We start from the raw sequence: 13,881 nt of genomic DNA, 5'->3' as shown, positions 1-13,881 counted from the left end.
CTTTGCTTACCTACACCTAACTACCAGTATAAGAAACAATCCAAAAAACTAAAGAGATTTTGTCATTACAACGACAAAGAACCGTCTTCATGTAAAAGGGTATCAGAGAAGCATGTACAAGAAACCACATGAACTCAGCACTGATGCAATATTATAACATAATTTGGCCAGATACCGAATGCATGTCTGTAGACCAAAGTTACAGAGGTCAGCGATTTGATCTTACCAAATCAAACACAGATGCTTGGTTTTGTCCAGCATACATGACATTTGATGAAAATTAGCTACATTTCATAATATCATAAATATCTATTTTAATAGGTAATGAATGTTTAAAGCCAGTGAAATAGATCAGGCTGATTCAGCGTACCTCCTGCAGATCCTCCAAGCTGTGAAATGTTACTGCTTGTACTCTGAAAAGATGAGGGCAAGCATATGGAAACCCACAGGCAATTTCCTCATGCAAAGGAAGCATGGCCCAGGGATCTGAATGATAGCCTCAGACTCCAAAGCCATCTCACTCTGGTAATGAGAGCCCAAATGACAAAAGGACTGTATGCTCTGCCTAACATCAGACACAGATCCACAGTCAAACAGCATTTTTATTTGAATTTCCTATCTCTTACTGCAGCCCTGTGGACAAACACACTAAAATCTGTGAGCAACCTCACGACCACAAGAAGCTGGGTCCTGAAGAGCTACTATAAATATGCGAGAGGTTACTATAGAGGCCCCAGCTCCATTAACTCCTGTCCACGCTTCCTTTCCTCTCCGCAAGACAGCCTTGAAAACGTCAGTACCTCACTACCTCCTCCTTTTGACAGGACTTACATGTTTGGGGTATGTGGAGGATAGAGCGAGGAGACACTGCGGAAACACCGTCCCCCTAGGGAGGTGAGACCTGACTGTGCGACGTTGTTAGGAAAATGCAAGGTACAAATTAAGACCATTATCATTGCTTTTATGGAAAAAATGTAATGGTAATCAACTTTTTCCCACTTAATTCACAGAGGCACTGTTTGGATTTATTCATTAACATATCTTCTGTGTGAAGCTTTCCTGAAAGTGAAAAATCTTGTCCTAAGATGATGCAGCAAACTGAAAACCAAGCAGTCTCGCCACCTCTTCTGCAATCCCTAACTGTCACTACTCATCGTCTGTTTGACGTGCCGGGAAGGAGCTCATCTGTTAGACCATGACTTAAACCAGGCAATCCAGAAGTTTAGATTTAAGAAATCAAAAGGAAAGAACAAACACCATCCAAAAAAACCCACATATTTTTGAATACTTGCTGACAGGCTATATGCACGTATCATTCATAACTGCAACTCATCTAGTAGCATGTGTTGGATAAAAGCCTTTTGTCAGGGTCTTTTACTTAAGAAAATAAAACATCATGACAAATTTCAACATGCATTTTATCCAGTGCTCTGTACTTTGTCTTCCCTTTGCTCTTACAGTGTGCTAGACAGTGTACAAACAGAGAGGCATGATCCTTGGCCAAGAGGATTTACATGCTGAAAACGTGGGGTCCCAGGCAAAAGTGCAAGGAATGAACACATAGCAAGAGTTATGAAAATCTGACACACACACAACTTTTCATCAAAAACGAGGCTTTTCCTACAGAAGTCTCCAACAACAGATACAAATTACTTCCTGTCACTCAAGGAAAAGAAAGAAGGAAAAAAGCAACTGACCCACTGCCCAATCTCTGCACCTTCTACCGAGCAGTTAGAAGAAATTTATCTTCTTAAGTATACCACCTTACATCTCTAGTTGGTTAATACTGAGCAAGCATCTTCGCTCTTAACACTACTACCTATGTTCAGGTACTACCTAAATATACCTTGCATACCTAAAATTCATTGTCAAAGTTTCACTACATTCCTCTACAAAGGTTACAATCAACTTTCCACTAATGCCCGTTGTGATTTTAGCATTTAAAATGTTGTTTTTCCAGACATTATGCTGACAGCATTCAAGTCTTAGACTTTCTGATGTTTGGTCAAAATCGTTTGAACAGCCACTTAATGGCAAATAAACAGAGGTGACTGTGAACATGAAAAGATCAGGGGGAAAAAATTAAAAAAAAATCATGGAACCCACAAGCAGCTCAAGAAAGTGCAACACAGCAAAAAACATGAAAACATGATCTAAACACATGAACACAGAGGCCAGCTTTGGTTTATTTATTTTCATACACATTTACTGATCTTAGCAACAATGAATTAATAATTTTAAGACTGTAGCAGTACAAAGTTGTTGTGCAACTTTTTAGTTTGTTTCAACCCACAAATAAATATAAATGTATTTAGTTGTATTTAGTATACATTTAGTATACTTCTCCTAGTAAAACATTATGGGCAGCTATATTCAGAATTTCAGCTGAGACCTGCAACGAGTGGTTATTCAATGTCATTTTCTGATGTATTTAACAAATACTCCATAGAAATATTTTTTAAGTAACCAAGTAAACTGAGGAAAGAGATTCTTCTGCAGCCCCAGTTATGGGCAGCTCTCTACTCTTCTTCACTGAAAGCAAAATACTCTGTCTTAAAAAAAAAAAAAACAAAACACAATGGGTTTTTAGTGTTAGATTTTCCCAAATAATTTGAACACAACAGCATTCACTTGAGAGTACCTAAAAAGAAAAGGAAGGCTAAAAAAATAACTCCAGTGCTATGCATTACCCATAATTTTGTCTAAAATCAACCTATGGTTTGCAGCTCCCAGCACACACAGTTAACATGACTGACCTTGTTGAAATCTCACTGGGTAAGCAAGATAGCCCTAAAAAAAGAACACCAGGCCCTCACGATTAATTGCTAACTATTAATAAATTAGCATATTTCTCCCTCTTCTCCCAGGCATACCTATAAATAAATATACCTGCCCAAAAGCTTTACCAGGAATGGAAATCAGAGTATTTCATGATATAACAGGCACAGGAATAAGTGATATCCATGAACTACTGAGGAAGGGAATAACCCAATCTGGAGTGCAATGAAGAGACCAAAGCAGGCGTGTGATCCCCAGCTAGCTGAGTCTACAGCTACAGCGACAAAGGCCAAATTGTAATGGAGCCTCACAACAACGGAGGCTTCTAACCACAGGCGCGTCAAACTGTCTTTACCGTGTAAAATTTGGCTTGAAGTCACAACTCACATAAGTATGTGAGGCCTGGGGGCAGTGGGAAGAGACAGATCAGGCTACAGCAAACAAAAGAGGATGCACAGTGATGTTCTCTAAGTGACATTTCTCACACAGGAGGCTCTATCCCATACGCAGCTTTCTTGCCTCTCGCATCTTTTGAGGAACGACCTTAGCTGTGGGTTTTTCAGTAGCCAGGGGCTTCTGGGACCAGAGGAAATTTCTCCACATGATCAGATCACTCTCTTCCCTTCAAACTGTTGCTATGCCAGTAAAATTATGCCACTTCTGTGCTGGATATTTCTCCACGTGCATAGCCCTATGGAACTACATGGGTTCTTGCTGGTTTCTGGACCCAGGATAGCCCAGAAAACTGTAAGCCCACAATCAATCAAATACCAGCAGTGTACTGCAGATATGCTACAACTTCCATGGCCATACACCTGTCCCACAATAACCTGAATAACTCCAGGAATCCCTCTTGAGGAGCTCTGGGGGAATTCAGTCTCGTGGGCACACGAGGGAGTGCTGTGAGATACAGATGAGGACTTTGAGCCCATAAGCATCTGAGTCTGCACAGGAGCAAGACCGCAGGTCAACCACACCACCATCCAGGTGTTAGTTTATACCCCAACAAGGATCAACTCAAAAAAAACCAAACACACATACACATATCTTCTCAGTATAGTCAGGAAAACAGTGCAGGCTGTATCACTCAAAGAGCATAAACGCCATGTCAACCCAGCCACAAGTCAAATCAACACAGCATCCTAGCCAAAGTAGTACCTTTTCATTGTGGAATATGGCCCCTAAATACTATCTGAATTTGTGTCACACCATCATTTCTTCCAGACAGAAATCGAGAAGGGGCTTATGAAAATATCAGGTAGTTTTCAAACACTGATGTTGTAGCTAAGAAGTTATCACATCCTTGGTCAAAGCTTGAGAAATGCTTCACCTACACAGAAAATTGCTAGTGAGTAAAAGCACAACTCTTCCTCAGCAGCTTCAGTTTAACTAGACCAACTCTTATTAGCTACATAGCCTGCTACTGTCAGTACAGCGCACTCTGCCAGAAAAAACACCCTTGTTTGCAAAAAATAGCAGCATTCTAGTCTGAATTAGCAAGAGAAGACAAGCAATTGAGTTTTGTATCAGCTGTTGTTGGTAACAATGAACAGCACTTTTTATTTAAAACCTGACTACAAAAATCTAAAAATATTCATGTTCAGCTTACTAATTCTTGATAGGTTCTATTTTAAATTCTAGATAAATGCTATTTACCTAGTATTTACCTAGGAGTGAACAGCTCAAAAATCACAGAACAAAACTTTTCAGGATAAGAGTTACCTTGTTAAAGTTAGTTCAAAAGCCACTTTAAAGAAAAAAAAAAAAAGGCAAGTTCACCAAGAGCAGATAAGCTAATGGTCCAGCAGTGGTCATGCAGCTTACTTTTGAACTTTGCTTTTGGGGTTTGTTTCATGGAACAGGGGGAAGTTTCCATGCTTCTTTTGGTTTGGAAAACTTATTAAAAAAAAAAAATCCATTTATAGGTGTTTGATTGTAAAAAGATTGGGGGGGGGATTCCTTGAGAAATATTCTCAGTTTTACCTTGAACATTAAAATGGACTAAATCAGACCACTTACTTCCACTACTCTATACATTTTTCCAAGATGTTTCTATCGTTGTAAAATAAGCATGCATCATTATCTGCAAAACCAATCTCCCAACTGAGAGCTGGAATCTCCCACCACAGTTATTTACGTCATTCTTCTAGAATACATCTCCATGGCACCACAGCACTAACTACAGGCAGCGGATATCACCAGCCAAATATTTTCAGTCAGAGGTTGACCAGTGCAGTGAAGATCATGGTATCACCCTTCCTAGATGGCACATGTAAGAAAACAAATGGCATGAGCTCCTCTCCAATTACTTGTTTTATAAAACTAACCTCGAGAATTAAATATAATATTCATAAGGTAACATACAGAATATTGGTCTTTGGTCAAACACACAATGCAGTGGTTGTGAACTACACAGTAAATAACTATTTCAGGTTAAAAATAAACTATGAAACTTGGTGCTAACAAGGCTGTTAGCTAGCTATTAAAGTGTCAATTTTAATGTGCAGAGATGAAAGCGTAACCATAAAGAAAAATTTTCCACATCTCCTTTCTTTATTACAGTCTTGTCATGCAGGGAGTGACACAAAATGATGCTGTGCACCGAAGAGGTCAAAAGCTTACCTAGAAACTGAAAAACAACAGCAGAAACAAAAGTCACCAGCAGTCTTTAATTTATTCCTTTGCATTTCAAAGGACATGTGTTTGCATTAGTCAGAAGATCCACCTCCCAACTACAGCCAGCCCTCAAATTATGCTGCATAACACTAATTGAGGGTCCAGCTAAAGAGTTACCTGTTCAAGGAACCTGCGAGTAAAATAAATTATGCAAGAAAGCAAGCCAAGCATGCTTAAGTATAATAAAGCCTTTTAAAATGATTAGCAGGTTTACTCTTTAATCTGGCAAGGTAGCAAGCCTTCAGCGCCCAAGAGAAAAAACACAATGAAGGAAAAGCATTATATAAATATTCCACATGCCAAAGCAAAAGGCTTATTTCATTGGAACAATGCACTCCTGTTTAAACCAATACCAATCAGAAAAAAAAAAAAAAAAAAGAGATCTTTCTGTGGAAGTTATTTATACGTTAACGCATAACTTCACAGGACGTTTGTATGGAATCCTCTTCTCACAAAGGCTGCTTGGACGGTCCCTCACTGGCACCGGCCCCTTCGTGCACATGTTCCCGCTCAGGAGGGCTGGGAGTATCCATCTCGCGCTGTATGAAAACATGAGCCTGCTTTCCAAATTTGCCTCAGTCTTGAACCAAACCACTGCCAAGTGCTGACCACAGGCACGCAGTCTAATCAGCATTATGGTCCTAAGACAGAGGAGTAATGGCTGCTATAAGTGCCGCTTCTAATCCAGGGAAACTTTCACCTCTGAAAGCATTCCTAACTTCACACCAACTGCAACTCCAGCAAAGCCTGGGAAAACACTTTAGGTAATAAAAGATGATCACACCAAAACGTAGTCCTACAAGAAAACAGAAGTACATTCCCTAAATCAAAAATCCCTCACCAAACTCACAGCTATTTCCCTTTTGATTTATTCCATGTAGAGCGGTAACTGCGACAGCAACATCCCAATCGGCATTCAGAAAGCACGCGCAGAGTCCAACCCGATTTGACAAAACTGAGGTTCACGCTGCCTTCGAAGAAAAGCCCGAAGATACCTAGCACTGCAGAGGTCCTCCACGGCAGGAACGGGGGCACGTCGCGGATGCAGCCCACGACCCAGCGCCCGCTTCGTCCCCACCTTCTCTCTCCCACCCGAGCTCCCCACAGCTGGACGCAGGGCCGGGCTTCCCAGGCGCCTCCTTCGCACCCCCGTCCCGCTGAGGCTTTCCGCAGCTATGTCAACAGCGTGAACAAACCTCGAAGCAGAGCAGACAGTTTCGATAGCCGGGAGAGGGAAGGAAACAAGCACGCACACCAGAGACGAGGGGTGGGAGGGAGGGATGGACGGACGGACAGACAGACGAAGAGGCCGCTATTCAACTCTCCGAGCGGGAGCCCAGCGTTTTAATCCCATCACCGTTAAGCAGGATTAAGGGTTCTTGCTTACTTGAGCTAGTTTATAAAGTTTTTGCTTAACTTACAAAACTGAAGATTTTTCGACCAGTGAGCGGCTTTTGCTTGAAAAGCTGGAAATTAACTTATTATATCTGCCCGACGGAGAACAGTTACTATCTTTATGCAAGCAGACTGGCCCGCACGACCACAGAAGAAGGGGATCGAGCCCTGAGGAGCCCCCACTGCAAATACATGTACCCCGAGCCAGCCACCCTCACACAGCCCGGTGCTAAGATCACCCTCCCTCCCTTCCCCACGTCCAAAAAACCCCCTAAAACCTACAACGCGAAGCACGCACAAGTGCACTCACAGGTAAGGAGACAAGTCAGGAGGGAGCGATAAACCGCCAGCTCCCAAGCGCCACGTCGGGGGAGTCCCGGGGCTCAGCCGGCGGGGAGGCCACGGAGCCGGGGCCGGAGCTGGCACCGCCGGGGCCGGAGCTGGCACCGCCGCGGCGCGGCGCTGGCAAAGGCGCCCGGCGGCGGCCCCGCTCGCCCCGCCGGCCATGCGGCCACCCCGCCGGGGAGCCCGGCTTCGGGGAGAGAAGCCACGGCGGCCAGCGCTACCCCGCCGGGCGGTGGGTCACCCCTGAGCCCGACACCGGAAAGTTCCCGCGGCGCAACCCGGGCCGGGCCGGTGCCCTCTTACCCTTAGTCCAGTCCACCACTTGCTTCGGGCTCCACCTGGTCACCGGCTCCATGGCGGGCTCAACCCCGCCAACACCAACCCCCGCAGGAGACGGCAGCCGCGCTCCTCCGGACGCGGACTCGGCCCCCTCAGGCTCCCATCCCGGCAGCGCCGCTCTGGGCCGCCCCCTCCTCGGCCTGGCTCCTCCCGCCGGCCGCGGCCGGGCCCGCCCCGCTGCCGCTCCGCCCACAGGTGCTGTCCCCGTGGCGGGCCGGGCCGGGCGCCGCCGTTAACGGACGGTTCCGCCCCGCAGCGGCCGCTGCGGGGCGGAACCGTCCGTTAACGGCGGCGCCCGGCCCGGCCCGGCCCCGTGCTTGGCAAAGTGCCGAAGAGAAACTTCCCGGGGTCCCTGCGGCTTCTCCCGGGAAGGGGAAGGAGAGAAGAAGGCTGCTGGGGGCAATACTTTTAAACTCTTGTTCCCTTTCAGACCCTCCTGCCTCCCCACAGGCTGTAAAGAAAGTCCCAAAACCATGAAATAACCTGACACTTCGCCTAACACTTTAAATTTCATGACTGTCTATCAGCCACCTCCAGCTTTGACTTCGTTGGGTATAAATCTGCGCAGAAGGGACGCTCCGAAGCAGCACGGTAGCTGAGACCACGCTACAGGACCCCTCAGGTGCGCCATGTCTGAAAGCCATCGCTCTTGGGACCATGTGGTGACACAAATCTCTCTTTTCTTTAGAGCAAGGTGCAGTTTTAGCTCTCCTAGGTGTGAAGACCAGCCTGGAAGATTTAGACAATCCAGGCAGAGAGCAGGTGAACAGGAAGAGTAATTATTACTAGAAACAGGAATTGCTACTAGTCATATCACCCCTACTGTCATATTAACATTGCTTAATTTGTACTCGGCGATTAATGCGATTGTTTTTAAAATGAGCATATTTCGGAGGCTCAAGATTTCCATGTACACAAGGCGGGGAGGCCCACCGCCAAGGCGGCTGTGTCCGGTGACGCCCGCGGTGAGGAAAGGGAAGGAGCGGTGGACATATGGGATGTTTCCCCTCGCCGCAGTTTGCCAGGGGTGGCCTGGCAGGCAGAAAGGCGGCGATTCGGGAGTTGTCCGGCATCCTGCCCCGGGAGCGGCAGCCTGCCCATGGGGTGGAGTGGTGGCCGGGCTCTTCACCCCGCGTCCGTGGCGGTTCCGTGTGAGTCACAGCCCCGTGGCAATTTTAGCAGCAACTGCAGGCTGCCTTCAACCGCACTTTTCCCAATATTGCCATTTGGGTTTTTTATTTCTGAATCCTGCACTTAAAGGAGTCCTTGGGTGCGGAGGCCACTTTGCCATAATAGATTACTTCTGTTTTGCTGCCTTCACTTGGGAGTTACATTAAGCCATCCGGTGTGCCTCAGGCTCGCTTTTCTCAGAGGAAATATGTCACTGTGTCCTAGCCACCTCCTGAAGCGCATGTAAGCCCCTAGTGAGTCTCAGCCTCTACTCAGAGGTTTAAGTGCTGACCTCCAAAACTGTGTGCCTAGCATACTGACCTCCACCGTTCCTTGCTACCAAACATATAACTCAACCTACAACGACTTTTCCATTAGCAAAGCAGCAAGGAGACATGGAGAAACCAAGTATTTTTATCACATGCATCACTTAGGGGATCTGGCTCAGCAACAGATTCCAGCCTGAAGCCCTTTTGTAACATGTGCGAAGGTCTGGCTGTTCCTCTTTCTCAGTGAGAAAGAGCAGAGTGAACTCTGCTGTGACAATAAGACTGTGAAATTTTAACTTGGCAATATTAGAGAGTGGGCAAGCAGCTGGGATTTCAGACTGTCCGGTATCCCACTGTTTTTATCAGCTCCCATCTCTATCCATCTGTTATCCCTAGTCATGTACTCAAAATGTAGGCTCCCTGGGACAGGGGCTGTCAGTTCTGTGCGTGGCTGTGCAGCACCCAGCTGTGCAGTGCCCAGCTTTCCCACCACAGCGCCCAGCTGTGCAGTGCCCAGCTTTCCCACCGCAGCACAAACAGCTGCCTCCCTGCAGGCGGGTGAGAGCAGGCACTGCTGCAGGCCCCTGCCACGGGGTCAAGAAGTGACATTTCACAAGTTCTAGTTTTAGGAAGTAGCAGTTAAAAAAAAAAAAATGGTCTTTTTGCATGTGTACCTAAAACCTAGTAATTTGTTCATTCTTTTTGTTACATGGTGGTTGAAAGTGTATTTTTAGTTCTTGATTATAAGGTCAATTCATTATAGCGAATTTATTTATTTGCTTTTTAGTTTGTGAAACATTAAGCCTGTCAGTTAACCTCTCTGCCTGTTTGAAAGATTAAAATGCAGTTCACCACAGCTTTAATATTGGTGTGACAACGAAAAGTTTCTTGAGTCCCCATTGAATCATGTGTCATTCACAATCAAAGAGCAAAAAAGCAGCAGCTCTCCCCCCCCTCGCAGAGGCCTGAGTAAACAGACGGGCCTTGCTATGTGCCCTGCTAATGGTTTCACAAGGGTTAATGTAACAGTGCTTCTGTCTTAACTACACAGATGCTTCCCCAGGTTGCAGGCAGGAAAGCAAATGTCTCTCGCTGTTGGTGTTTGGAGCATTCATCTGCTGTCATCCTTCTCTGTCACAGGTCTTGGGCCAGTCCCTGTGTCTGGTTTGGATAAGATGAGCACCATATTTTGTGAGTAAGGCATGCAGATCTGGTCACTTGCTAGCAGATTGCCAATCTGATAAATCCATTATTAATTGATAGCATTTTTTGTAAGTTGCAAAATGACAAGTCTATTTCTTTTTTGCAGTGGCTCTCTGTTCTTTTACTACGTTATGTCCCCCACCACCAGCTGCTTTACAGCCTGTTCTGGACGAATGAAATGGGGCTGACGGGGGAAGGCAGCATGTCTCCAGTTTCTCAAAGGGATTCACAGCTCAGTTGCTTACCTGTGCTACTCTTTCCAAGCCCAGATTGCGACTGTTCTTTTGAGTTGATTTTTCTCATGATTGCATCATCTCAATCTCCTCTTTATTTGAGATAAGATTAACTAGTAGTCAATTGGCATGATGCAATTAGAAGTTCTCTTTGTAGAATAAGGTATTTTTGTTCAAAAAATACTCATTGCCAAAAGAAATTAAAAAAAATAAACCTCTGACTGATTTCTGGTAATGCCAAATCAAAAAATAACACTGCCCCTTTGCATGTCTTCAGGTGCTCTGTGGGTTAATAAGTAAGTTTTGTGCCAGTATGGAGTATTAGGAAAGATGTGAGTTCACGTTCCCTGCTTGCAGCCTCATGCAGAGTTCGTTGCTGTGGCAAGGACCAGGCTACCAGCTCTCCAGAAGTGCACATTTTTTCATTTGTTATAGTTTTCCAGCAATAAAAGTGATTTGATTCAAGAAGGAGATTCAGACCAATTGTTTGGTGATTTCCCGCTTTCTTTGTTTTCTTTCTTTTTATTTCCCCTTGCAGACCAGGTTTTCAAAGGGACGTCAGGTTAGTTTGCATGGGCAGTCTGGCAACACACAGCTCAGTGTGGACCAGGATCATGGTTCCACAGGCATGGACACAGCACCGTGCACTCTCCTGTCACCCCACAGCAACGACTTCCAAAACAGTCATAAACCCACAGCTGCACCCCTGTCAAGTTGGCAGAGGAAGCTACATAGTGTTTGTAACCTTCAGGTTTCTGTGCTGGCAGCTGGTCAGCAGAAGGAGGGCAGGTGATTCTTTATAACAGAAAGGCTGCTGGGCAAAACTTATCCTTTCCAAAAAAAAGTGTATTTGAATCATTGGAAAGGCTTAGCATCACTTCAGCAGCTATGTTGGCTCTAGTCTGGCTTAACACTGGATTTACCATTTTATCTAAACACAGTCTGATTGACCCTGCCTCTTAGGCCATAGTTTTCAATACCAAATCTGTGTGCTCCCAGGTCACCAGCTTGGATCTGTCATGCGTGGTAGGTAGACAATCACATTTCTGACAACGTAGTCATAGTGTACAAGGATTGTATTCCAATTTTAAGCTGGCATCAGGGGTACAGACAATGGTTGATCTAGCACAAAAACCTGCTGGTACAGAGAAGAACACAACAAAATTCATTGAACAGTTTGGAGTGTAGTGAGTTTGGACCAGGTTATCACTTTACATCACGTGGCTGTACCTGCAGCTGCTTGTGTCCCCTGACTGCTACATCGCAGTCTGCCTGTTACCAGACTTACTAGCAGCTACCAGAGCTATGCGGCAGGTCCTTGTGGGTAGTGCAGATTTGCACAGACAGCAGCAGCTCTGCACAGCTGCAGAGCTCCCTGTCTGTGCGGATGCAGGCTTGAGTCTTAAGCCCCTTTCTCAAAGAGAGGTAACGGCTGTTACTCATCTCTAGAGAAGTGAATAAAGAAGTGTTTAGCCAAAGTTCACATACCAAGTTTAAAAAGTGTGTTTTCTGTTCAGGGCCACAAAAAGTTATTTTTCTTACTGATTCAAATTTTTGAGAGGGGTCAGCATATTGCAGTTTGTAGCTTTGAGTGGAAGGGTTGTCCATCACTACTACTGTCACTAAAAAAAAATGAGGATTTACATATGACTTTCCAAGCATTACCTTACTCACACACATGGTCCACAGAAGCCAGTAGGACTTCTTGCACAATAGCAAGAGAATTTTACCCTACCTAACTAGAATATAGAGCTTCCCGGTAAGGTCAGTGAGTATATAAAGTTCATTTGGAAATTGCAACAGGTTAATTAACTGAGTCAGAGTGAGACAGGTTCAGAACTGGGTTTGGTTCTATAAGCATGTAATTTAAAAAATTGACACTAATGGGAAACTGTTGTTGCACAAGAATCAACATCTTACTTCTCGCCTTGATACTGGAATTGTTAGTGATGGATCTCTTCTATGCATGACAGCGTGGGAGATCCTGGTGTAGCCTGTTGAGGGAACTAGGTCTGCCTAGTCCTTTTTTGAATACAGGGTATTCAAAGAGAGTCTTTTTCAGCTGGATGGGGTAAGGAGGATAGCCTCGGGGTCTTCCTGGCTTGATTACTTTGGAAAAACAATGTCCTGACCATGCCTTCCCTGTGCCCTAGAAAGAACCGACTGACCAAGGTGTACTGTCATTGGATGTAATACTCTCATGAATTCAGAATGATTTTGGTAAAGCAGTTAAATTCTCAGTAAAACAAAACCAGTCATTTCAGATCAGACCAACTATATAAAAAGTCTTGCCTTAAATGAAATACTGGTTGCCGAGGAAAGGAAGCATCAGAAAGTTATGAATTCTGGTCCCAGTGTTTGCACCAGTTCTTTTGATGACCTGGACCAAATCATTTGATCTCTGTATTTCCATCTCCTCACCACTCAAAGGTTTATAATCTCTCATTGGTGAGAAATACCCTATTTTTCTTTATCCAGTATATTCTTTCCTTTCTAAATAACTGAAATATCTACAGAAATAAAAATAAATTGCTAGCTCCAGTTAATGGAAAGATTTCTAAGCCCTGAAATGTTTCTAAGTACAAAGGAGTGAGAAATGAATAGTTAGATAAAGATACAGATGTGGAGTGGTTCTAATGATTTTGCTAAATTCATTTAATTTTATGTGTATCTGCAGTTGGCCATAGTACGACACATATTGTAAAAACCATTGTTATGGTTATGACCAGTTTATCAGTAATTAGAGTTAAGTTAGGAAGACTTGTTGTGCTGGTTTTGGCTGGGGTAGAGTTAATTTTCTTCAGAGTAGCTAGGATCGGGCTATGTTTTGGATTTGTGCTGGAAACAGTGTTGATAACACAGGGATGTTTTAGTTGTTGCTAAGCAGTGCTTATACTGAATCAAGGACTTTTCAGCTTCCCATGCTCTGCCGGGTGCACAAGAAGCTGGGAGGGGGCACAGCCGGGACAGCTGACCCAAACTGGCCAAAGGGCTATTCCATACCATATGGCGTCATGCTCAGTATATAAAGCTGGGGGAAGAAGAAGGAAGGGGAGGATGTGCGGAGTGATGGCGTTTGTCTTCCCAAGTCATCATTACATGTGATGGAGCCCTGCTTTCCTGGAGATGGCTGAACACCTGCCTGCCCATGGGAAGGAGTGAAGGAATGCCTTGTTTTTGTTTGCTTGCATGCGTGGCTTTTGCTTTCCCTATTAAACTGTCTTTATCTCAACCCATGAGTTTTCTCACTTTTACTCTTCTGATTCTCTCCCCCATCCCACCAGGGGGGTGCGAGCAAGCGGCTGTGTGGGGCTCTGTTGCCAGCTGGGGTTAAACCACAATGCCTACATATATCAATGACTCTATCAGACTTCTTGTAGATTTTTTTTTTTCCATTACAAAGTTCCTGCACTACTTATTTCCTAAGAATAGAGCTGCATTGGATCCTGTACTTGGATTGTCCCTGTTTTCTT

General features: G+C 44.7%; 1 protein-coding gene across 3 annotated transcripts in view; it reads right to left on the bottom strand.

Annotated features, from left to right (window-relative positions):
• The window catches only part of CNKSR3 (CNKSR family member 3), a 64,101-nt gene extending 56,441 nt beyond the window's left edge, over nucleotides 1-7,660 (bottom strand). For all 3 annotated transcript variants that reach the window (XM_072856073.1, XM_072856072.1, XM_072856070.1), the window contains exon 1: nucleotides 7,498-7,660. In XM_072856073.1, coding sequence (XP_072712174.1) covers nucleotides 7,498-7,549 — 52 coding nt within the window. In that variant the 5' untranslated portion in view covers nucleotides 7,550-7,660. The remainder of the gene's footprint in view (nucleotides 1-7,497) is intronic.
• Nucleotides 7,661-13,881: the final 6,221 nt, after the last annotated feature.

The sequence above is a fragment of the Ciconia boyciana genome, chromosome 3 (genome assembly GCF_034638445.1).
Source record: "Ciconia boyciana chromosome 3, ASM3463844v1, whole genome shotgun sequence".
NCBI classification, from domain to species: Eukaryota; Metazoa; Chordata; class Aves; order Ciconiiformes; family Ciconiidae; genus Ciconia; species Ciconia boyciana.
The sequence above is the reverse complement of the archived record's forward strand: the minus strand, read 5'-3'. Positions and strand labels throughout refer to the sequence as shown.